At 38.8% G+C, this 26,621-nt stretch overlaps 1 protein-coding gene across 1 annotated transcript in view; it reads right to left on the bottom strand.

The window, feature by feature from the left end:
* Muc16 (mucin 16, cell surface associated) overlaps positions 1-26,621 on the bottom strand; it is a 243,453-nt gene that overhangs the window by 76,807 nt on the left and 140,025 nt on the right. The window contains exons 39-52 of the mRNA XM_052189402.1: positions 24,721-24,893; positions 24,562-24,597; positions 23,620-23,738; positions 23,008-23,075; positions 13,252-13,424; positions 11,604-11,639; positions 11,195-11,260; positions 9,543-9,667; positions 9,356-9,423; positions 7,138-7,310; positions 6,646-6,681; positions 4,458-4,582; positions 4,302-4,369; positions 1,405-1,577 (exon numbers count right to left, since the gene is read on the bottom strand). Of these exons, the coding sequence (XP_052045362.1) occupies positions 1,405-1,577; positions 4,302-4,369; positions 4,458-4,582; positions 6,646-6,681; positions 7,138-7,310; positions 9,356-9,423; positions 9,543-9,667; positions 11,195-11,260; positions 11,604-11,639; positions 13,252-13,424; positions 23,008-23,075; positions 23,620-23,738; positions 24,562-24,597; positions 24,721-24,893 (1,439 nt within the window). The remainder of the gene's footprint in view (positions 1-1,404; positions 1,578-4,301; positions 4,370-4,457; positions 4,583-6,645; positions 6,682-7,137; positions 7,311-9,355; positions 9,424-9,542; positions 9,668-11,194; positions 11,261-11,603; positions 11,640-13,251; positions 13,425-23,007; positions 23,076-23,619; positions 23,739-24,561; positions 24,598-24,720; positions 24,894-26,621) is intronic.

The following is a 26,621-nucleotide window of genomic DNA, read 5'->3' as shown; positions in this document are numbered from 1 at the left end:
GGACAAGGTTCAAATGTTCCTGGTGCCAGGGAAAAAAATCTTGTTGATAGTAGGTTTTTGTAAATATTGTCTGGACAACAGAGTGATGCTTTTAAATAGTGCAATTGAGAAGATGGATCTCAAAAAAAGTTTTTTAAGTGAAAAAAATGGAAGGATTGATATCAATCAGAATAACAAATTAATCAATTTTAATTTCCAGTTCAAGGAAAATCAATCTCATCATGGCAGGAGTTAAAATAGAAGGTGATCACATAGTACCAATAGTCAGAGTGCAGAAAGAGATAGATGCAAGTCCTCTGATGGTTTTCTCTTTTGTGATTTGACACAGGCCCTGATATGGAGCCACCCACTTGTTTAGGATCCATCTTCTAAATTACACTATTTAAATGTATGTCTTTGTTGTCCAGTTAGGGCAGATATTTCCACCACAACCTCACACAGAAGCTCTCTCACAGACAGACCCATACATTTGTCTCATAGGTGATTCTAAGACCAGTCAATTTGACAATCAACATTAGCAATTATACCAATTTATGGAAGAAAGTAGACAACATGGACTCCCGTTACTTTCATTTTTAAAAAGGAGAAAAACTGAAGAAAAGAGAGTGAAAGGAATAACTTTTGTACTCTTAAGGTGACGTTGTCATGTATTTGTTTATAGCAATGAAAAATTTAACTGCTACATAAGGCAATAGTGATATTTAAGGAGTCTGCCTCACTTAGTTTTCAAGCATTATTTCCACTTGCAGAGGACAGGGGAGGGCCTAGTATGGGAATAAAGGGGAACAGAAGAGAAGGGAAAGTAGAAAATAAAGGGAAGAGAAATGGGAAGTGTGGAAGGAAAGGGAGAGTGGAGAGAATGGAAGAAGGAAGGAAAGCAGAGAAGGGAAAGGAGGTAGAGGAAAGGGAATGGAAGGGGAAACTATTTTGATCAATTTTTACATGGTTATGGCTTGCATTTTAAAATGTCATACAGGGCCTAGTTTTAGATTCTGTCTTTTCTTAGTTTTATGCTAAAGTGTAGTATCTGAAGTTTAGGACATTAAATACATAGATGCCTGCTTTTCTTCCTTGTATAAAAGAAAAACCCAGGAGAGAATTTAACTCAGCATAAGGAGAGAAGCACACAGGGTTTGAGACAAATATTCCCTCTTGATTTCTTCAAGAAAGACTTCTTTTGTGAAGTTTTTGCCTGGAGCATCACTTTGGCAATGATAAGTGGGTTCATGTCTTAGATTTAAAACTATCAAGGTATCAAGTGGTCAAGGAGGAGTCTATTAGGATATATGTAGGGTTTTTGGATGGGAACCTGGATTGAATTCCAATGATCTCCCTAATGAACTGGTAATTGGAAACCTTCATAGTATGCAGGAGTGCCGGCAGGTGGGGATGTAAGATGCTTACCATTGATGAAAAGGCTGTCTTTATCCAAGGAGTAAGGACCCAACTTGGTGATTCCATGAGTCTGCCAGCTTAGGTCATAGAAAATTGACTTGGCTGGCAGTCCCTGACTGTTAAAAACCCGACGGTAAGTGCAAAGGACATCTACCTGCGTCTGGGCCCCATTCTTCACTGACCTGAGTTGGGGAGGAAGAGGTGCATGTTGAGGACATTCAGACCATCTGCTGCTTCTCCATCTGTTTCACTGAACACAACAGCTTACCCTCTGATTTTATTGATGCCGTTTGCTGCTTTGCCCATTCTCTTTCTCAAGTTGAGATCTACACACTCCTGTTTACTTTTCTGAAAGAGCTTCCCTCATGGCATCCTTCTTTGAGTTACTTACAAAGTTTTCCCAAATTTGGTTTCACCTCCTTTTCCTCTTCCTCTTCTTTTCAACCTCTTCATCTTTCCCTTTTGTCCTGACCTTTCTCTTTCTATGATCCATTTCCTCTTCTTCCATTCTTTCTCCTCTTCCCCTTCTGTTTTATCTCATTCCATTTTCCTCCTTTCTCCTTCTTTGCCCCCCTTTCCCTTATGCTTCACACTCTTCCTTCCTTTTCTTCTGCTTTTCCAGCTTCCCCTCCCAACAATAGTCTTCTGAATTATTTTCATTTTCATCCTAATCTTTCATTTCCATGTTTTGCAGCTATTTCTTTAAAGATGAAACATTCAGTTCTGGTTAGAAGCTCATTATAGGCTCAATGTAAAACCAGAAAATAAAAAATGCAGATGTATCAGAAATCCTTGGGAATGTACGTGGTTGACAAGACTTCTCTGTCCTTGATGTTATACAAACAATGAGGAGTGCAGAATGGAGGAGATTGATCAGCCTGTTCTACCACTTTCATATTTTACAGAGGACTCCAGTGTCACTGCTTTCTTGAGTTGTTATCCATGTTGGGTTGGGCTTGTAACAATGTTACTGCCTTTGAGTTACCCATACTCCTCAAAGAAACCCCTTAAATATATTACTATATATAACCCAATTAAGTCATGGGTTCACCAAGTGAGAGCAACTTTGGTCTGTCATAACTTCCTTCTCTAGTGTGAGTATATGTTTATTCATATATCCCTAATAATAGGACCATATTACCTTCTACTCTTCTCATCATCCTCTTTTCTCTTCTTCTTTCTCCTCCCCCCCCCCTTTTATTTTTAATCCTCCCTCAATGTTTTAGGACTAAACCAGCAGGCTTTTCTGAATTCACACATTGAAATTTATCTATCTTCCATTATATCACTAGTTACCCTTTAGGAAGTCATTTATTATTATCTGTCCAAGTTTCTTTCAGAATTCAGCTCACATGAAGTTAAGAATAGGACAATTTTGTTTTTTCCTGCCACAGTGAAATTCCAGAACCTGGCACATCTGCCTGCTCCCATGCAAAATTCAAAGTCATAGTCATCAGATAAGCAAAAAAATGGCATTTATATACAAGTGAAACATTGTTTTGTCCTAGAAAAGAATATAACAATATAATTCTGACATATTACAACTAACACTTCAAGGACATTATTTTAAGCATAATGATCTAGCCACCAAAAGATGAATGCTTTATAATTTCACTTATAAAGAAGTTCTAAGAAGCACAGGTATGAAAAGCAGAATGATAGGTGGAAGGGTCTAGAATTTGGGGTTGGAGAATAATGTTTAATGGAAGAGTTTCAGTTTAGGAAGGTAAAGTTTCAGAAATGAAGCACAGCAATGATTACACAACAATATGGAGAGACTTAACACCAGTTCACTACCTAGAAATAACTTAAAAGATTCAACATATGTGCACGGTTATTCTTCAAAGCTTGGTTTGAAACCTTGGTTAAAAGCTTGTTCTCAGGCTACTGTGATAAAGAGGTATTATAGAACTTTAGGAGATGACACCTCACAATAGTTCTTTAGGATATTGTTTGTGTGCCCTCAAAGGTTAGCACTGGACTCTAACACGCATCCTGTTTTGTTTCCTGGCCCTGACATATTTTTTTTCTTTATGCACATGCCTGTATGGCAGTGTGCTTCTATTGCTAGAGGCTCAAAACATTAGGTCTGTCCCATTTTGGATTAAAATTTCCAAAACCATGAACAACAACAACAACTGCAGCAGCAGCAGCAACAACAATAGCAACAATAACAACAACAACTGATCCAGCCAGACAAACAAAATAAAACCCTATTCCCCTATCCCTAAGATCTACTGTTTAACCATTTCCCTTCAGAAAAGAGCCTCTCAAGGATATCAGCTGAACATTGTCTAACAGGATGCAATAAGAGTAGGCACAAAGCTTCATATCAAGGCTATGTAAGTCAACCTAGTGGAAGAAAAGGAGAATCTGAGTTCTAATTCTTAAGCATGAATACTTAAAAAAATAACTCAGTGCGACCACATGTTCTTATAATCCCAGCACTAGGAAAGGAAGTATCCAAAAACTCACTAGTCAGTCAGTTAGATAGTTTTTAAATTTTTGTTTTGATTTGTTTTTAGACAGGAACTCACTATATAGCTAAGGCTGTCCTGCAACTCACTATAGAGACAAGGTTGGCCTTGGACATAAGGATTTTTGTTTTACAACAATTAAATATCTTTATGATAATGGAGTCAAACCTAGGGTCTTGTATATCCTTGGTAAGTGATCTAAGTTAAGCCATATCTCAAGTCAATATCTGGTGGATTCTAGGCAGGTATTCCTGAGGATCATAGGTAAGTACTCTATTGCTATAAAACATTCAACTGCCATAACATCATTAAAAGGCAAAACAAAAAGGTAGACATCAATCCTAACCATGCCAATCATCACAACTCCAAGACTTTTCAAGTTGGATAATGAGTAGGAGAGGGGAGCTGGAAGTGGAAAACATGTCTTACCTTAGCGTTGTCACTCTACAGCCTGTATATAGGGGGCCAAGACTGCTCCTCTGAAACAAAGGGCTGAGCTGTAAAGAAGGAAGCCAGAGTTGGTTACAGGCAGGTATCTCCATTAAGAGAGGGTTGGAAGAGCCTGAGGGGAGTCAGGTAGCTCACCAGGTGCTGCATGAGTGTATCTGTGATATTGAATTTGGGGGAGCCAATCTGGCTCATATCCACTGAATAGCGCAGGTTGCTGATGGTGAAGTTTACTGTGAACAACTCCTCACTGAGTTCCCCAGCTGTGCAGATAGAAAGAGAAAAAGCTAAAGCTGACATGACTGGAGGGAGTAGGGGGGAAATTAATGTTCTTTATAGTGGGTAAGTCAGTATACTTGCAGGTGACTGTAGTGGCCAGTTAGGGCCCTCATGATGTGAAAAATCCTGATAGACCATTTTGATCCTCTCACCTTCTTCATAGGTGGTTTTGGTAAAATCATGAATGTTTCATTTTGTGAGGGGAAAAGTTCATGTTACCTGCTCAAGCTGGGTTAGTGACATCTAATGTCTTTCTGCACCCCTATCTGTCTCCGGCCCTTCACCATTTTTTTCTGATATGTCTCTCTTCCTTTTTTACTTTCCTTCCTTCTCCCGTTCTCCTTCTTTTGGCAATCCACCTATTTCCTCTCTTCCTCTTTCCTTGTTCTTCTTTGCCTCTTGCTGTTTCTCTCCTTTTTTCTCTGTGTATCTTCCCCTCATTTTTCTGTTCCTTTGTCCTCTCTATTTGTCACTGTGTCCCTCCCCTAGTTTCTTACACTCCCTTTCTGCCTCCTTACCTTCCACTTTTCCAGCTTTCTTCTCTTCTCTCTCTCTCTTCCTCTGTCTTAGTCTTACCCCATTTCTCTTTTGTTCTCCCTGTTACCCTTCCTCTCAGCTATTCTTCATCTCTCCCTGACACTTTCCTTGCCTCTCTTTCTCCTCCTTTCTTTTTTCCCTTAATCCAAGGTCAATCCAGCATAAAATAGACAGAGAGACAGAGAGAGAGAGAGAGAGAGAGAGAGAGAGAGAGAGAGAGAGAGAGAGAGAGAGAGAGAAGAAATAAAAAGAGAAAAGGAAAAGGAAAAGAAAGATAAACAAAATGAAACGATCTCAATCAGAAATCACCCAGTAGCTTATTCAACAAGGGGTTAAAGGCCAATCAAATAAGAACTATATAGTGCATAGTTGCAAATAACCAAAGATGTTCCTAGTTTCCTTCAGAATTCATCTGTAGTTACTTCTCCATTGCCTTTAAAAATCATGAACCTCTTTTGATTTGTTTTTTTCCCCACTTCACTGTAGGAGACCACTGGAGTCAGACATGTCGTTCTCTGGCCTGAGCGGGGTCAAGGTGGGGGCATTAGTCACAGGAAGTGGTCTGGTCAGTCTGGAAGTATTGCTTCTGACTGTACCCTGAGCTCTTGATGAGACACAGTGTGTTGACATATACTTTAGATTCTCTGCTAGTCACTTTGTTTTTCTTTACTGGTTGCCTACCACATCCTGGTTTACTTTTTGCTGCCAAATGTTTTACCATATAATGGCTAATGTGAACCTCCATTAAACCGAGACTTAATCAGAATCCTGTCTTGTCTCAATTTCTCGTGCCTCTTGCCCCCTAGGTCCTCACTCCACCCCTCAGGAACCTGTTCAAGAATCCACAGGCGGGTTCACTTCACAAATAATTACTTGTTGAATAAATTCTTTACAAAGAAAAAAAGTTACTATACCTCAATTTATCTCTTAAGGATAACAGGTTTGTGGGAGAACTAGAATGGAATCTATGCAAGAGACAGTATGGTAGGTAATGGTGTCTATGTCTAAGTCTTCTTCATCCAAGAAGTCAGGTGAGGAGGGTATGGTTTCTCTCAGTGAAGTGTATGTATGAGGGGTTGATGATAGTGAAGTTGAGAGTGATGGGTGCTACTACAGATTCACTGGCTAAGTAGCAGATGAAGAGAGAAGCTCCAAGACAGGAACAAAGCAGTAAGTAAAGCTCTTTCTAGACGTTACCATGGGATACTGTTAGACTAAAAGGATTTGAAAAAAAGGGATATTCTATAACACTTAAATCATAAAGACTCCTGTCTTTATTCTTCCAAGTACCATGCATTGTATATGTATGTAAGGTTCTTCAGTACCTTCCTCTGTTCAACAATGAACAGAGCAGAATCTTCTAATACTTTGACCAGAGAAGTGAAATCTGGTAGGTGATGACTATAAAATACAACTGTACCAATGACTTTACAAAGCTCTTTATTAAAAAAAGGGGGGGGTCCCTAAAAGTGGAGGCAAAACCTGGGTAATGACAGTCATAAATACTCACTGGTGGTATTTAGTGCTGCAGCTCCAAAACTATAACCTGTAAAGAAAGAAAATATGAGAAACGTTTGGATGTCTATCAAAGATTCTGGCCAAAGGAGAACGTAGAGTCTATGGGGGAAAAGCAGAGGGAAAGAGACCAAAAAGGAATGATTATGGAGGAGACGACTAATGGTGTAATGAGACTGAAGGTGGATAGAGCTAGTCATTGTGGCTGTGAAGGTTTTATGCCTGTTCTTAGTCAATAAACTGGTAAATGGTTTTGAAAAGTGGAAGTGTGTGATGCTGATGGAATGCAGATCTCTACGTATACAAGGCAAGCACTCTACCATATCCCCCATGGTGGTTTTGAATCATCAAAATAAAAACAGAATCAGAATCCAGACACAAAAGGAAAGGAAAATGGGGAAAAGGTCATTCTAGAAAGAGGGATGATTTGGTCAGGACCTAAGACCCTAAATGGGAAAAAGATCACTGCTTATACATGAACACTCACCATTTATGTAGAGACTGTTCTGGTCCAGGCTGTAGGGGCCCAGACGGGTGATGCCATGAGTTCCATGGCTCAACTCCCAAAATAGCTGATCTTGGTTTACTTCAGGACTCATGGAGTAAGAGTGGAAGTTACAGATGATGTCAACTTCCGTGGCTGCTCTATGATTGTCAGACCTGTCAGAAAAACATTTGAGATTGGAATAATGAGGTCAGTTCTTAAGCAATTGGAGGAATTGAAAGCCGAAGCAGATGGGAGAATGCTGAATGTTGTGAAGGAGGCAGATATAAATTTGAAAGTGGGTCTCCATTTGTTGTATCTGAGTCTTTGGACACTAGGGTCAGAAAAAATCTCTATCTGTGTCTGTGTCTGTCTGTCTGTCTGTCTGTCTTTCTCTCTCTCTCTTTCTCCCCTCCCTCCCTTTCTCCTTCCCTCCCCTTTCTCTCTCCCTCTCCTCCTCCTCTCTGTCTCTGTCTCTCTGTCCCCCTCTCTCTGTATCCCATACTAACACACACACACACATACACACACACACACACACCTTATGTGTGAGTAGGATAAAATAAGTAACATGGCATATGTGGATGGGATTCAGCTCTATCACATTTATGATTAAGGGTCTCTCTTGTTTTTGTTTATGCTACACTTCCATACCACAGGCCAGATGGCTGGCAAGCTTTGGGGATTATTCTTGGATGTCTGCATCCCACCTCATTTTAGAAGTGTCCAGATTACTGCTGTAGACCACCACATCTGGCACTTTATGTTAGTTCTGAGAATCAAACTTAGGTCGTCAAACTTACACAGAAAGTGCTTTTACCCAATAAAGCCATCTTACCAGCCCCACATTCTGCATTGTTTTGTATTTCCTTTTGTTGTTGTTGTTGTTGTTGTTGTTGTTGTCTTGAGATAGGGTCATTCATTAGAACCTAAGTTTGCCATTTAGGTTAGACTGAAGCACTATGCTCCACTGATCTGCTTATCTCTTCCAGGAGTCAGTTAAATCATATTGTTGAATCAGGGTCTTTCTTGTTTGCCAGATTATAAGTGGGTTACAAACGTTTGCCACCATACTCAGCATTGTATGTGGTCTCCTGGAGCTGACTTCAGTTTTTCATGTTTCTATGAAAAGCATTATACAAAATGGCCTATGGTAAGGTAGATCAGGTTGAGACCTGCAGACTCAGTGGACCAACACCTCAAGGCTTAGTTGACTCCAAGCTCACTGCCACACTCCTGACTTGGAACACAGGGCATGCTTCTCACATAAAATAGATGTGACATGTGGTCACATAGGCTCAGTGCAGAGATCTCTATCATAATGAGGTACCTATAAGCTATCCTTCCCAGACATTCTTCCCTGCAAAAAGTATTTGATCTCAATTCCACCCTGAGAAGAGGGGTATGGTTTTAGGAATCCACTTTCCACCAAGATAATAAATGGTTTTGAACCATAGATGGTCTCTTTCCATCAGGATCTGCAGTGTGGAGCCATGGAGAAGGCCTTTGCCTACAAAGTCCCTGTCTAATCTCCCGTATAAGGCCTCTCTGCACTCCTGGCTACAACTGCCAACAAACCTGTTCCTGCCAAACTAAGGACAGTGCTCGTGGTGTGGTACCAGCTGGAGCTATCGTTCTCCCATTGATCCCAGAGTAGTTCCTGCCCACAGGCCCACACTTTGTTCTTAGCTCTTCTATGACTCCCAGTGGTGCCAAAATGTCCCAGAACATGAGAATCCAATACCCCTGATCTTGTGCAGACCTGAGCCAGCTTTGGCTTTCCCATGTCTCAGGCTACATACACACCCAATCCCTGGAGCATGGTGCCCCAGTGCTTCCCTACAGTCTACACCCAGGCCAGGAATGAGGTAAGCACAGTCAAACTCTCCTCGTACTGTTTGTCCTGTGGCAGAGTGAACATAACATTACACTGACCCACAACCTTACAATGGACCATCTCTTTAACTATTTATAAAATATTTTACTTTTATTGTATACAGAATATTCAGTTCTTCTAAGAGAACACTCATTTTATATAGAATATCACTTGAATTTTCTACAGTAAACAATTTCTATTAGTAAGTTACTAACTGTTCAACCAATTCTCTATCTGAGCAGGAAGAAAGTGTCAGTGTCTGGGTAGATGTTAAAAAGTGATGTTAGAAGTGCATGATCTCTGGTGGATGTTTTATAACAGCTCACTCTACCTTGGGGGTCTCACCTGAGTGAAATCAGTCTGCATCCAGAGTAGAGTGGGGCAATGCTGGTCTTATTGAGCAGGGTACCAAGCTGATGGAAAAAACAAACAAACAAACAAACCCTCAAACAAAATAGTATTAGCAGAAAATATATATGGTCTTGCCATGAAATTGTAAGGTGGAATTGCTGGGGTTCTTGGGAGGACTTACCCAATAATATAAGATCCCCTTAGTAGAGTTGAACTTCAAAGAACCTGTATGTCCCATCTCCTCTGTATAGTGCAAGTTGGTTATGGTGAAGTTGAGAGTGATGGGTACCATGACAATACCATTGCCTGTAACAAAGGGGAAGATAGAGATGCCCAGATTTAGAACTGTCAGTGAACAAGAATACTCCTAATTCTATGTGACATTGTTAGACTAATAGGATTTGAAGCAGAAGACATTGTAGACCTAATAAAACATTAAAACTGCATCTGTTGTGTACTTCATTCATCAAGGTATGAGTATGGTGTTAAATGATCTGTGATAAACTCTTTAGATCCAAAGATGACTAGGACATCATCTCCTAATGTCAGAGCCTGAGAAGTTACCAAATTATTATACTTCAACAGAAACTAGTAGGAATCTAGGTAGGAGAATCACAAGAGTTATCCAACCAATGACTGAATAAATCTCTTTGGAGAACGTATTGTTTCATATATGATGAAAAGCTTGGCTAAGAGTTGCTGAAGCTAAGCAATAGGCAGAACATTCCAAGTAGATTGGGTAAATGTATGTAGAAAGAGAGTATAGTACATTAAAGTAATTTAAAATTATTTCACTATGGCAAGAAGAAAGGGCAGATATAAGAATGACAGGACCCTAGATGTTACTTATACAAGAAATAGAAGCACTCAAGTGTTATTTGTAAGTGAATTCTATGGATGCAAATGTACAATAAAGAATGCTATAGCTGCTATGTAGAAGACATTAAGAATCCATAATAAAGGCTACTCTGTCTAACAAAAACATCCTGGCCTCAATAAAGCCTAATATATATTACTCTCTAATATATATACTCTCTCTCTCTCTCTCTCTCTCTCTCTCTCTCTATATATATATATATATATATATATATAGAGAGAGAGAGAGAGAGAGAGAGAGAGAGAGAGAGCTCCAAAGGGACAAGAGATGAGATTTGGTAACTACTTGATGTGCAAGATGAATGAGAGGAGAAATGAAAGTTGAAATTCTATCTCTGCCTTTGGGAACAATGAGAAAAATGATTAGATTTGGAGGAAAATTATTATCTTCAAGATGAATGATTGTAATGGTTACTGTTAATGGTCAATTTGATAGACTTTAGAGTTACCTAGGAAATGGACTTCTTAAAATATCTGTGGAAAATTATCTTGATTATGCCAACTAATGTGGGAAAACAGATTTAAAGTATGAATGGGACAATTCTATGGGCAGGGCTTTCTGTACTATATACAATAGAGAAAGGAGAACTAGTGTGTATTAATGTTTCAATTTTCCATTTCTGAATGTGATATGACCAATTGTTTGATGGATTGTACATTAAACTGAGATACAATAAGCCCTTCTTTCCTTTAGTTGCTTTGATCAGACCATTTTATCACAGTTAAACAAAATGTATCTAAGTCAGGCATCAAAGAGACCTGAGTGATAACTAGGAGGTATGTAGGCCAATGCTTAAGAACTCTTATGTGGTAGTGACTGGAATCATAATTTGGTCCCTAAGTAACTAGATTGAATAACAGAAAACAATGTCTTCATTAGAAAGGTGTATGAATATTGATAGAAGAAATTGTTCACTTACCTTATTGGTACCAATAAGAATCTGTATGGCTGCCTACCTGTGGAATTGTTTGTAGAGGAGGGAGTCAGAGGGGAAGCTGGGAAGGAGGTGGTAGCCATGGTTTCTGAGACAAAAACAAAACAAAGCAAAAGAAAACAAGATTAGGAATGAAATACAAATGTGATACATCTTTAATAAGTGGCAGCAGCCTGGGTGACTATATCCAGGTATCTGTGTTTTACTTTGTGGCATCTATTGTTTGAAATTTGGCATTACCCTTATGTTCTGTGGTTTGTGGAAAGATGAATAATTCTTACCATCTTCACTCAGTCTACATTTCTAAGAACCTTTTTAAACGTCTGTCCATTTAAAGTGGATAATAGAAGAACATGTTGGTTCATCTAGCATCTCATATGTTTTAGGAGAATAGAGGCAGTGCGTGACATGTAGGAGTTTGCAGTACTCACCATTAAGGAATATACTTGAGGCTGAATGTGTGTAACCTGTAGATACATGGGAAGATGAAGAAGGAGAAAGATTGTTAGCAAAAGGTAACTGTTGGTATAAAGCAAGCTCTTTACTATGGGGTATCTTAAAATTCTAGATTAGAGTTTCTAAGCCTATCTTCAAAAAGATGTTATCTCCCATTCTACTTAGCTTGTGTTTGTAGCATACTTTGGGTCTAGAAAGTATAAACTATTTTAGCCTTCTATTCATCTGAACTTTGCTTAAAAATTCATTGATCTGATCAAATATGAACAACAAAAATAAATTGGTGAAAACTTAAAAAGGTACATTTGCCATTGGAGAGATGCTTTACTCAAGACTAGACTACCTACAGTTATACTTTATTAAAAGAAAGTGAGGAGCCTTGGGAGATTATTCAGTTTGTAAAGCACTTTCCTGGAATTCAAGTCTCCAGAATCTATATACAAAAGCCATGTGGGCACACCAGATGTACCAGCCCATCTCTAATCTTACAATGGTGGAGGCAAAGATAGAGAATCTCTGTAGTAAGCTGGATAGCCAGATTGACCAAAACAACAAACTCAAGGTTCAGAAGGGACCTTTGCCCTAATATATAAGATGGAGAGAACTCAAATAAGACACTTGATATTAGCTTCAGGCCTCTATGTGCATGTACAAACAGATACATATGCAACATCACATGCACACATATCCAATCAAATGAATACCACACATATGCATGTGGAAAAGAAATAGAAAGGCAAGTTTCCATCTGTAATGGATCAATGCACTTTTTATATTCAGGAGAAAAGAGACTTCATTAGCTCTACTATTAAACTCAGCTGGAAGAGTGGACTAGATGCAGAGATTTTGCCTCAATGCTCACCTAGGCAGGAAGAAGAAACCCACCTTCAAACATGACACTTTACATTGATGTAGAAGCTTCTAGCATAAATATTATGGAGAAAGCTTTCTATGTGGTTGTTAGAAACTTCATTTTTCTGTATTTTCCAGAGAAGGGATTCCTATATCTGAGCAATAGCAGGGAATTGATATCTGCTCATTTAAGGTTGAATGTAGGGTTGGGATAAGGTATGAACAAAGTAGGTTCCCAGACTCTTTCATTTCTAAGGTCTGAGTTGTATGTGGTAGAAAATTTCAAAAATTCAGACATACTAAACCTCATCATACTAACTACTGGAAGTAGTGGCTGAGATCTAGTGGTTATAAGCTGCACAGATGGAAGACTAACAATAGGGGGATTAGACAGAATGTAGATAAGAATTACATGAGGGTTGTTAAGTTGTAATAAAGGTCAGCAGCCTGGGATGCTTAATTGTGACTGTCAGTTTTATGCAGTTTATAACTTATGCATGCTGGGGAAGACAGATGTAGAGGTGTTTAACAGAGCAGGAAAGGCTCTCCATGAGTATGGATGCTATCATTCCATGGTTTTAGACTCTGAGTTGTATAAAAAGAAGAATATGAATTGAACACCAACCTTCTTATCTCTCTGCCCATACCTTCTATGCCATGAAAGACTATTTTTCTAAACCCTAAGCCAGAATTAACCTTCTCTTTCAAGATATATATTTTTAAGAGCTTTGTTAAATCAACAAGAACAATGACTAATACTCATCTTCTCACCATTAACATAGAGACTGTTCTGATCCAGAGTGTAGGGGCCCAGTTGAATGATACCATGGGTCAGCTTGCTCAGCTCCAAGTACAGTTGCTCTGTGACCAGCCCAGGACCCATTCGATCATGGTAATAAGTGCAATTTGTGTCTACTTTAGTGGCTTTTCCATCCTTCGTGGAACTGGTGAGAGAGTATAATCAATAATCACAAATGCCCTTGAGAATCATTAGAGCAATATAGGAAGTAAGTACTCATACACCAAAAGTCTCCTCTCTCACACTCAGGAAAGGAATCTAGAGGGTCCTGACAGTTCTTAGGAAAAGAAGTCAGAGGTATTAGTTGTAAAGTCACTAGAAGATATCTCCACTCTAAAATACTGATAAATAGAACTAGGGAAAGAGCTCAATTGATAAAATGCTTATAAGTTGCTGAGGTTGATCTCTGGAACCTGTTTTTGATTAATTAAAATTAATTAATTAATTTTTTAGTTTTTTTTTTTTTAACACTAAGAAGGGTGGCATACACTCATAATCACAACACCAAGGAAGTGTACATAGGAAGATTCTAGATCTCATTGTTCAGGTAGCCTTGCTAGACTGATCTAATTAGGAAGTTCCAGGTTTATAAAAGTCCCTATCTCAAAAAGAACTTTTGAATTAAAAAAATAGGTACAAGATCCTGATGAAGATAGTAAGATTGTCCTTTGGTACACACACACACATACATACATGAATGTGATTGTGCACATGAGCTCATTTATTGAAGGCAAAACATCCATGTACATAAAATAATTAAAAAAATAAAAGTATTTAGGTTGGAAATTTTGCCCTTTACAAACATTTCTCCCTGTATAACTTAGACTGAGAAGAACTGGTGAGTGGGACAAATATAATCAAATTTTTTTATTCGATATATTTTTTATTTATATTTCAAATGATTTCTCCTTTTCTAGCCCCCCACTCCCCGAAAGTCCCATAAGCTCCCTTCTCTCCCCCTGTCCTCCCACCCACCCCTTCCCACTTCCCCATTCTGGTTTTGCCAAATACTGCTTCACTGAGTCTTTTCAGAACAAGGGGCCACTCCTCCTTTCTTCTTGTACCTCATTTGATGTGTAGATTATGTTTTGGGTATTCCAGTTTTCTAGGTTAATATCCACTTATTAGTGAGTGCATACCATGATTCACCTTTTGAGTCTGGGTTACCTCACTTAGTATGATGTTCTCTAGCTCCATCCATTTGCCTAAGAATTTCATGAATTCATTGTTTCTAATGGCTGAATAGTACTCCATTGTGTAGATATACCACATTTTTTGCATCCACTCTTCTGTTGAGGGATACTTGGGTTCTTTCCAGCACCTGGCAATTATAAATAGGGCTGCTATGAACATAGTAGAGCATGTATCCTTATTACATGGTGGGGAAGCCTCTGGGTATATGCCCAGGAGTGGTATAGCAGGATCTTCTGGAAGTGAGGTGCCCAGTTTTCGGAGGAACCGCCAGACTGATTTCCAGAGTGGTTGTACCAATTTGCAACCCCACCAGCAGTGGAGGAGTGTCCCTCTTTCTCCACATCCTCTCCAACACCTGCTGTCTCCTGAATTTTTAATCTTAGCCATTCTGACTGGTGTAAGGTGAAATCTCAGGGTTGTTTTGATTTGCATTTCCCTAATGACTAATGAAGTTGAGAATTTTTAAGATGCTTCTCTGCCATCCGAAGTTCTTCAGGTGAGAATTCTTTGCTTAACTCTGTACCCCATTTTTTCATAGGGTTGTTTGGTTTTCTGGAGTCTAACTTCTTGAGTTCGTTATATATATTCGATATTAACCCTCTATCTGATGTAGTATTGGTGAAGATCTTTTCCCAATTTGTTGGTTGCCGATTTGTCCTCTTGATGGTGTCCTTTGCCTTATAGAAACTTTGTAATTTTATGAGGTCCCATTTGTCAATTCTTGCTCTTACAGCATACGCTATTGGTGTCCTGTTCAGAAACTTTCTCCCTGTACCGATGTCCTCAAGGGTCTTCCCCAGTTTCTTTTCTATTAGCTTCAGAGTGTCTGGCTTTATGTGGAGGTCCTTGATCCATTTGGATTTGAGCTTAGTACAAGGAGACAAGGATGGATCAATTCGCATTCTTCTGCATGCTGACCTCCAGTTGAACCAGCATCATTTGTTGAAAAGGCTATCTTTTTTCCATTGGATGTTTTCAGCCTCTTTGTCGAGGATCAAGTGGCCATAGGTGTGTGGGTTCATTTCTGGATCTTCAATCCTGTTCCACTGATCCTCCTGCCTGTCACTGTACCAATACCATGGAGTTTTTAACACAACTGCTCTGTAGTTTTGCTTGAGGTCAGGGATACTGATTCCCCCAGACTTTCTTTTGTTGCTGAGAATAGTTTTAGCTATCCTGGGCTTTTTGTTATTCCAGATGAATTTGATAATTGCTCTTTCTAACTCTGTGAAGAATTGAGTTGGGATTATGATGGGTATTGCATTGAATCTGTATATTGCTTTTGGCAAAATGGCCATTTTAACTATATTGATTCTACCGATCCATGAGCATGGGAGGTTTTCCCATTTTTTGAGGTCTTCTTCCATTTCCTTCTTCAGAGTCTTGAAGTTCTTGTCATACAGATCTTTCACATGTTTGGTAAGAGTCACCCCAAGATACTTTATACTGTTTGTGGCTATTGTGAAGGGGGTCATTTCCCTAATTTCTTTCTCAGCCTGCTTCTCCTTTGAGTATAGGAAGGCCACTGATTTGCTTGAGTTGATTTTATAACCTGCCACTTTGCTGAAGTTGTTTATCAGCTGTAGGAGTTCTCTAGTGGAGTTTTTTGGGTCACTTAGGTAGACTATCATGTCATCTGCAAATAATGATAGTTTTAATTCTTCCTTTCCAATTTGTATCCCTTTGACCTCCTTATGTTGTCGAATTGCCCGAGCTAGTACCTCAAGTACAATATTGAAAAGATAAGGAGAAAGGGGGCAGCCCTGTCTAGTCCCTGATTTTAGTGGGATTGCTTCAAGTTTCTCTCCATTTAGTTTGATGCTGGCTACCGGTTTTTTTAGTATGTCTGAATTTTTGAAATTTTCTACCACATACAACTCAGACCTTAAAAATGAAAGAGTCTGGGAACCTACTTTGTTCATACCTTATCCCAATCCTATATTCAACCTTAAATGAGCAGATATCAATTCCCTGCTATTGCTCAGATATAGGCATCCCTTCTCTGGAAAATACATAAAAATGAAGTGTCCCTCAGAGTCTCTTTTGATGACTTTGGGCTGAAAGTCAACTTTATCTGATATTAAAATGGCTACTCCAGCTTGTTTCCTGAGACCATTTGCTTGTAAAATTTTCTTCCAGCCTTTTACTCTAAGGTAGTGTTTGTCTTTGACCCTTAGGTGTGTTTCCTGTAAGCAGCAAAATGTAGGGTCCTGTTTACGTATCCAGTCAGTTAGTCTATGTCTTTTTATTGGGGCATTGAGACCATTGATGTTAAGAGATATTAAGGAATAGTGATTGTTACTTCCTGTCATTTTTGACATTATTTTTTAAATTTGATTGGTTAACTTCTTTTGGGTTTAATGAAAGGTTACTATCTTGCTTTTTCCAGGGTGAAGTTTCCCTCCTTGTATTGGTGTTTTCCTCCTATTATCCTTTGTAGGGCTGGGTTTGTGGATGAATATTGGGTAAACTTGGTTTTGTCATGGAATATCTTAGTTTCTCCATCTATGGTGATTGAGAGTTCATCAAACCCAAAAGAAGATAACCACTCAAATATAAAAAGAACATCAAAAATGACAGGAAGTAATAATCACTATTCCCTAATATCTCTTAACATCAATGGTCTCAATTCCCCAATAAAAAGACATAGACTAACAGACTGGATAAGGAAACAGGACCCTACAATTTGCTGTATACAGGAGACACACCTCAGTATCAAAGATAAAAACTACCTTAGAGTAAAAGACTGGAAGACAATCTTACAAGCCAATGGTCACAGGAAACGAGCAGGAGTAGCCATTCTAATATCAGATAAAATTGACTTTCAACCTAAAGTCATCAAAAGAGACACAGGACATTTCTTGCTGGTCAAAGGAAAAATCCACCAAGAAGAACTTTCAATTCTGAACATCTATGCGCCAAATGCAAGGGCATCCTCATTCGTAAAAGAAACTTTACTAAAGCTCAAAGCACACATTGCACCTAACACAATAATTGTGGGGGACTTCAACACTCCACTTTCCTCAATGGACTGATCGGGAAAACAGAAACTAAACAGGGACACAGTAAAACTAATTGAAGCTTTGGACCAATTGGATTTGACTGATATTTATAGAACATTTCACCCTAAAGCAAAAGAATATACCTTTTTCTCAGCACCTCATGGTACCTTCTCCAAAATCGACCATATAATTGGACACAAGGCAGACCTCAACAAATATAAGAAGATCGAACTAATCCCATGCCTCCTATCAGATCACTATGGAGTAAAAGTGATCTTCAATAGCAACAAAAACAACAGAAAACCCACATACACGTGGAAACTGAACAATATTCTACTCAATGATACCTTGGTCAAGGAAGAAATAAAGAAAGAAATTAAAGACTTTTTAGAACACAATGAAAATGAAAACACAACATACCCAAACCTATGGGACACAATAAAAGCAGTGCTAAGAGGAAAACTCATAGCCCTGAGTGCCTCCAAAAAGAAAATGGAGAGAGCATACATTACCAGCTTAATGACACACCTGAAAGCCCTGGAACAAAAAGAAGCTATTTCACCCAGGAGGAGTAGAAGGCAGGAAATCATCAAACTCAGGGCCGAAATCAATCAAGTAGAAACAAAGAGAACCATACAAAAAATCAACAAAACCAGGAGCTGGTTCTTTGAGAAAATCAACAAGATAGATAAACCCTTAGCCAGACTGACCAAAGGGCACAGAGAAAGTATCCAAATTAACAAACTTAGAAATGAAAAGGGAGATATAACAACGGAAACTGAGGAAATCCAAAAAATCATCAGATCCTACTACAAGAGACTGTACTCAACACAACTGGAGAATCTGGAGGAAATGGACAATTTCCTTGACAGATACCAAATACCAAAATTAAATCAGGACCAACTAGACCATCTAAACAGTCCCATAATGCCTAAAGAAATAGAAGGAGTCATAGAAAGTCTTCAAACCAAAAAAAGCACAGGACCAGATGGTTTCAGTGCAGAATTCTATCAGACCTTCAAAGAAGAGTTAACACCAATACTCTTCAAACTATTCCACAAAATAGAAACAGAAGGAACACTACCCAACTCCTTCTACGAAGCCACAATTATGCTGATACCAAAGCCACACAAAGATCCAACAAAGAAAGAGAACTTCAGACCAATTTCCCTTATGAACATCGATGCAAAAATACTCAATAAAATTCTTGCCAACCGAATCCAAGAACATATCAAAACGATCATCCACCATGATCAAGTAGGCTTTATCCCGGGAATGCAGGGTTGGTTCAATATACGGAAATCCATCAATGCAATCCACTACATAAACAAACTCAAAGAACAAAACCACATGGTCATTTCATTGGATGCTGAAAAAGCATTTGACAAAATTCAGCATCCCTTCATGCTTAAAGTCTTGGAGAGAACAGGAATTCAAGGCCCATACCTAAACATAGTAAAAGCAATATACAGCAAACCGGTAGCCAGCATCAAACTAAATGGAGAGAAACTTGAAGCAATCCCACTGAAATCAGGGACCAGACAAGGCTGCCCCCTTTCTCCTTATCTTTTCAATATTGTACTTGAGGTACTAGCTCGGGCAATTCGACAACATAAGGAGGTCAAAGGGATACAAATTGGAAAGGAAGAAGTCAAACTATCATTATTTGCAGACGACATGATAGTCTACCTAAGTGACCCAAAAAACTCCACTAGAGAGCTCCTACAGCTGATAAACAACTTCAGCAAAGTGGCAGGTTATAAAATCAACTCAAGCAAATCAGTGGCCTTCCTATACTCAAAGGATAGGCAGGATGAGAAAGAAATTAGGGAAATGACCCCCTTCACAATAGCCACAAACAGTATAAAGTATCTTGGGGTGACTCTTACCAAACATGTGAAAGATCTGTATGAGAAGAACTTCAAGACTCTGAAGAAGGAAATGGAAGAAGACCTCAAAAAATGGGAAAACCTCCCATGCTCATGGATCGGTAGAATCAATATAGTTAAAATGGCCATTTTGCCAAAAGCAATATACAGATTCAATGCAATACCCATCAGAATCCCAACTCAATTCTTCACAGAGTTAGAAAGAGTGATTATCAAATTCATCTGGAATAACAAAAAGCCCAGGATAGCTAAAACTATTCTCAGCAACAAAAGAAAATCTGGGGGAATCAGTATCCCTGATCTCAAGCAATTCTACAGAGCAATAGTGTTAAAAACTGCATGGTATTGGTACAGTGACAGGCAGGAGGATCAATGGAACAGGATTGAAGATCCAGAAATGAACCCACACACCTATGGCCACTTGATCCTCGACAAAGAGGCTGAAAACATCCAATGGAAAAAAGATAGCCTTTTCAACAAATGATGCTGTTTCAACTGGAGGGCAGCATGCAGAAGAATGCGAATTGATCCATTCTTGTCTCCTTGTACTACGCACAAATCCAAATGGATCAAGGTCCTCCACATAAAGCCAGACACTCTGAAGCTAATAGAAAAGAAACTGGGGAAGACCCTTGAGGACATCAGTACAGGGAGAAAGTTTCTGAACAGAACACCAATAGCGTATGCTGTAAGAGCAAGAATTGACAAATGGGACCTCATAAAATTACAAAGTTTCTGTAAGGCAAAGGACACCATCAAGAGGACAAATTGGCAACCAACACATTGGGAAAAGATCTTCACCAATCCTACATCAGATAGAGGGCTAATATCCAATATATATAAAGAACTCAAGAAGTTAGACTCCAGAAAACCAAACAACCCTATTAAAAAATGGGGTACAGAGTTAAACAAAGAATTCTCACCCGAAGGACTTCGGATGGCAGAGAAGCATCTTAAAAAATGCTCAACTTCATTAGTCATTAGGGAAATGCAAATCAAAACAACCCTGAGATTTCATCTTACACCAGTCAGAATGGCTAAGATTAAAAATTCAGGAGACAGCAGGTGTTGGAGAGGGTGTGGAGAAAGAGAAACAGTCCTCCACTGCTGGTGGGGTTGCAAATTGGTACAACCACTCTGGAAATCAGTCTGGCGGTTCCTCCGAAAACTGGGCACCTCACTTCCAGAAGATCCTGCTATACCACTCCTGGGCATATACCCAGAGGATTCCTCACCATGTAATAAGGATACATGCTCTACTATGTTCATAGCAGCCCTATTTATAATTGCCAGATGCTGGAAAGAACCCAGGTATCCCTCAACAGAAGAGTGGATGCAAAAAAATGTGGTATATCTACACAATGGAGTACTATTCAGCCATTAGAAACAATGAATTCATGAAATTCTTAGGCAAATGGATGGAGCTAGAGAACATCATACTAAGTGAGGTAACCCAGACTCAAAAGGTGAATCATGGTATGCACTCACTAATAAGTGGATATTAACCTAGAAAACTGGAATACCCAAAACATAATCCACACATCAAATGAGGTCCAAGAAGAATGGAGGAGTGGTCCCTGGTTCTGGAAAGACTCAGTGAAGCAATATTCGACCAAACCAGAACGGGGAAGTGGGAAGGGGTGGGTGGGAGGACAGGGTAAAAGAAGGGGGCTTACGGGACTTTCGGTAGTGGGGAGCTAGAAAAGGGGAAATCATTTTAAATGTAAATAAATTATATCGAATAAAAAAATTAAAAAAAAATAAAAACAAGGTATCTGGGTATAAAATGAAGCTAGTGGTTATATGCATTTGTTTTTGTTATTTTAATATTCTATTTTATTTATTATAATTTTAAATTTAACTAAATGGTTAACAATTGTGTGTGTGTGTGTGTGTGTGTGTGTGCATATAAGTACATACAAATCTGAGTGACCACATAAACCAGAGGTGGGTGTTAGATTCTTTGGAAATATCCTTCTTGACATTGGTGCTGGTAACCAAACTTAGATCCTTTAGAAGAGTGCTTTTAATAGACTAACCCATGTTTAATATTTTAGAATTAATAAATATAATGTTAGATATTATTATGAAATTATCTAACAAACTGTGTTTTAAAGGTTCTATGCCACCTGTCACCATTCTGTTATACCCTGATCATCCCTTGTATTAGCCTTTTGAGTTGCCTTACTCTTTTATGCCTCATCATCATTTTGTCTATCTCTTCCCATCTTTCCTTCATAATAATAATTATTATTGTTATCTTCTCTATGTTTCCTTTCTACATTTTTAGGTTTTATTCACACTTAGATTTTTTAAATAGATGCATGTATGCATTATAGAATAGGGTCTATATATTTTATGAAAGTGTTGCTTTTCTGAATTTGGGTCACATTGTTTGATATTTTCTGTTTTTCTGTTATTTTTTTGGATATTTTCTTTACATTTCAAATGTTATCCCCTTTTCACATCTCACCCCAGAAACCCACATCCTGTCCTTCCTTCCCCTGCATCTATGAGGGTTCCCACAACTGTCTACTCCCTCCCTCCTCCAGGCTTTGGCATCCCTCTACACTGGGAAATCAAGCCTTCACCGGACCAAGGGCCTCACCTCCCACTGATTCATGACAAGACCATTCTCTGCTACATATGCTGCTGGAGCCATGGGTCTCTCCATGTGTACTCTTTGGTTGGTGTTTAAGTCCCCAGGAGCTCTGGGGGTCTGGTTTGTCAATGTTGTTGTTCATCCTATGAGATTGCAAACACTTTCTGCTCCTTTAGTCCTTTCTCTAACTCCTCCATTGGGGTCCCAGTGCTAAGTCCAATAACTGCCTGTGAACATCTGCATCTATATTGTTTTGTATTTCCTTTTTTTTATTGTCTTGAGATAGGGTTATTCATTAAAACCTAAGGTTTGCCATTTAGGTTATTGTGAAGCACTAGTGATCTGCTTATCATTTCCAGGAGTCAGTTCAATCATATTGTTGAATCAGGGTCTCTCTTATTTGCCAGATTACAAATGGGTTACAAATGTTTGCCACCACTCAGCATTTTATGTGGTTTCTTTGGGTTGACTTCAGTTTTTCTTGCTTCCATGAGAAGCATTATACCAAATGGCCTTTGGATATAAAACCATGCCAGGAAGTTTGCTAAGGTATTGATTTTTCTAGAAAATTCTATTTACTTACTTACACACACGCACACACACACACACACACACACACACACACATATATATATATATAATTACATCTGTTGTTGGACACATGGACTGATTTCATTTTCTTGCTATAGTCAATAGAGCATCAATAACATGGATGTTCAAGTGAGATGTGCATTTTTTAGAGAAATCTTAGAAGTATAATTGAGAACCTGAGATAATGGTTCTTCTTATGAAAGAAAGAAAGAAAAGAAGAGAATCTGGAACATTTGCCTGAACTTGGTGTTTTTTTCTGATAGACTTGGCAGAGATTTGGAACAGGTATAAGGGAAAGTGGTAGTATCAAGAGATGTATTTTCCTTGCACCCCTGACTCCTGAATAGCCATCTGTTCTGAAGACATTGGGAGGAATCAGGTAGGACATAGTTCATACTAGTGGGCCTGAAAGCACAGGGTCTGCCCAGAATTAACATTTTAAGGACTTACCTCAGGAAAGTCAGTCTGCAGCCAGTGAACAACGGGCCTATACTGGTATTCTTAAACAAGGGCCAAAGCTGTGGAAAAGAGAATAGAAAGTGAGCCAATGGTACTGAGGGTCAACGGCCGCTTTTGTCCTTTGGTCAACTACTCTTCTCTTGGTGATGTACAGAGTTGGTGGATAGAATAGACTTGGGATGAACCATTTGGGTAGCTAGAAATGAAGTTAAGAGGCTATAGTTGAGAGTGGTGGGGCTGGAGATAATGTGGATGCAGAGATAGGTAGATGGGCCTAGAGTATGCTATCATGGCTGAAGAACAGAAGAAGTGTCTGAAGAGGAGTTCTAGAGATGACCAGAATGAGGTAGGAAGAGCTGGAGATGGGTATGTAGAATCATAGAAGAGGTAAGGCTCAGATTAGATAGGATGGAGAATGGTAGATAGAAGGGGATTAGAGAGAGATACATGGGACCAGACAGGAGATAGTTCTGGAAAGAAGTGTGTGGTGATAGAGTTTGGCTGGGTGGCTATGGAAGGGTGCTGGAGAAAGATAGATGGGAGAGAGATGATTCAGGGATAAGGTGAAGCAGACAAAACTGGAATAAAATAAATGGGACTTGCCAGGCCTTGCAGGATCTTGTCTATGGTGTTAAATCTCTTGGATCCCGCAGGCTGCATGGTCTCTGTGTACTGTAGGTTGGTGATGGTGAAGTTTAAGGTAAATAACTCTGAGGACAATTCTATAGTGGTAGGGGGACAAGGAGAAGATGAGCTTTCTGTCATGCCTGGTAATCAACACAGGGCAGGTAGAGCCTGAGTCCACAGTCTTGACTCTTATCAGCATCCCACTGGAGAATACAGCATTAAATATCCTTTGCCCACTACTTGAAAGCAATAGTGCTAAATCATTCCACATTTCAGGTCAAGAAGGAAAAATATAGGAAATAGCTCAGTGGGCAAGACTGTTTGGCAAACATAAGGACTTGAGTTCAGTACCCAAGTATACACGAAATATCTGGATATGGTAGCGTATACTGGTAATCTTGGCACTGGGGAGATGAACACAGTTGGTTGGCTGGAGTTTGCTCGCTAACTAGCCCAGCTAAATATCTCACCAGTTTAATGACAGATGCTGTCTTAAAATACATGGTGAAGAATAATAAAGGAAGACATATCAGGTCAACTATTGGACTATACAACTATGTAAATATGTGCAATTGAACCCTATGGACACATGGCACAACATTCAACTCAATAACCCTACCATACACACATACACAGAAAAAATGAGAAGTTAATAGAGCTTAAAAGTGGATAGCTTCAGCCAAGAGTCTCATTTATATTTCTTTTAAATTGTTCACCAGTTTTTCTACCCACTCACACAACTATGATTCAATATCATTTCTTTGTTCCTAAAGAAATGGCAGTATTCACCCAACTACAATGAGCTGTGATTTCAAGGACTTCCTAGCCTGAGCACCTGACTCCTTCCTTTTATTATAAAACTGGTCAGGGACCCATTCTTTTTCCAAACTGTGGTGTGATGAATTTTTGAATACTTACTGCTTGGGCTGGTTACTGCTATCTGGTGTGTGTAACCTACAGTGAGAAACCAAATGACAGAGAGTAAGGAAGTTTGGATGTATGTAGAGAAAAAAGGATATGCTTAGAGTGAGACAATTTTGACTTTGCTCAAGAAAAGTTTATATGACCACAACTTACCATGGACATAGAGACTATTCTGGTCCAGGGTATAGGGACCCAGTTGAGTAGTGTTGTGGGTGAACTGTTCTAGTTCCAAGTATAATTTCTCTCTATCCAGACCAGTGCCTGTGGTATTTGGGTGGTAAGTACAGACCATGTCTACTCTGGTAGCGTTTCCACCTTTCTTTGGCCTGGGAAAATCAGATAGAAGAAACAGTAATAAGTAAACTGACTAGTTATTTGTTAATTTGTTTTTTATTTGCCTGTTTATTTTCTAAAGAAAGAGAGAAATAAGGTGTGATGGTTTATATATGCTTGACCCATGGAGTGGCGGGATTAAAAGGTATATCCCAAATAAATGTTGTTTTTATAAAAGTTGCCTTGGTCATGGTGGCTGTTCACAGCAGTAAAATCCTAACTAAGATATAGGGTGTACACTTGGTTGGGTAGGGAGGTGAGGAGGAGATGGAAAAATATCAGGGAGAGGAAACTATGATCAGAATATATTATATGCATTTTCAACAGAAGCAAAAGTCCAAAAAAAAAAAAAAGAACCTGCTAATAGTTTTATATACATTATGATGACATTTAACATTTGTGAGTTCCAAAATTATGTTTATTTTGTATTAAGCTTTATAACATTAAAAAAGCAGAGGTAGAGAAAGACACGACATTTAAGGAGAAAATATTTTTCTTCTAGCTCCACTATTTGGTAACTGTCAGTGATAGGCAAGGTTTTTAACTTCTTTGAAGCTTGGTATTTCTATAAGTCCAATAGGGACTATAAATATTACATTGAAAACACTGAGAAAATTGTATTAGGGAAAAACACTGAACTCTATTATTCTAAAACATGTGTCAGTTGTACCTTCTCCAGAGTATATTTGTTGATTTGAAGTGATATTTTGGTTATCATTGCTTTAGGATGAGAAGATGGGGTAATTACTATATCTAGGTAGATTTCTGAGACACAGGTTATGGTTAATATTGTCAACTTAACAGATTGTACAATTATTCATACACAAATCTCTGGGCATGTATGGGGGGTATATTACGTTTATTGGAGTAAAAAGAGCCACTCTGATTGTCTTTTGCAACTTCTAGGCAACCCACATATAAGGAAGTCTTTGCATTTTGATAGCAACTTCATTGTCCTGATGAAGCTGCTATCAGTGTTACCTTCTTTGCCATTAGAACCCAACTTCTTTGGCTTTCAACCATAGACTGGAGACCATTACCTTTCCAATTATCTTCTTGGTCTTCAGGACATGGCTAAGGCATTTACTATTGTGACTGTTCAGTTCTTGAGCATTCGGTCCCTCCATGGTGCAGATGGCTATTGTGTGCCACTCAATTTGAACCTTATAAACCAACCTAATAAATCCCTTCAAAAATATCCATCAACCAATAAGTTCTCCTCTGGGGAAACATGACTAATACAATCCTGTTAAATATCCTACAGCCCACGATAATAATGCTAGTATGGCAATCTCTCTGTTCTGTACCTGGCACATATTGACTCCTTATTGTGTGTGAGCCATCGGGAATGGTTAGATGTGCCTCAGACTGTATTTAAAGGCTGTAGAGAATCTCTTATAAAGGATCAGGCATATCCCTTATTTCATTTGTAATTTCCAGGGTTTTTGTTTTTTGTTTTTGTTTTGTTTTGTTTTGTCTTGCCATGTTATTTCTAAGAAGTACTATGTGAGAACCTTCTTTCTGTGACATCTGTTACTCCATTGATTATCAAGATTGATTTGGATGATCTGATTGGCTTAGCAGCTTTCTCCTTCCTCCCTTACCACCCAATGCTGTATGCTTATTTAAAGTGTATTACTTTCTTGAATAGAGGACTGGTCTTCAATTAAGGAAATAAGAGTAGTTGTAATTCCTAGGAAAGAATATTCAAAGACCTTCTC

This window comes from Apodemus sylvaticus, chromosome 7, assembly GCF_947179515.1.
Source record: "Apodemus sylvaticus chromosome 7, mApoSyl1.1, whole genome shotgun sequence".
NCBI lineage: Eukaryota > Metazoa > Chordata > Mammalia > Rodentia > Muridae > Apodemus > Apodemus sylvaticus.
This window is presented reverse-complemented; position numbering and strand designations above follow the sequence as displayed.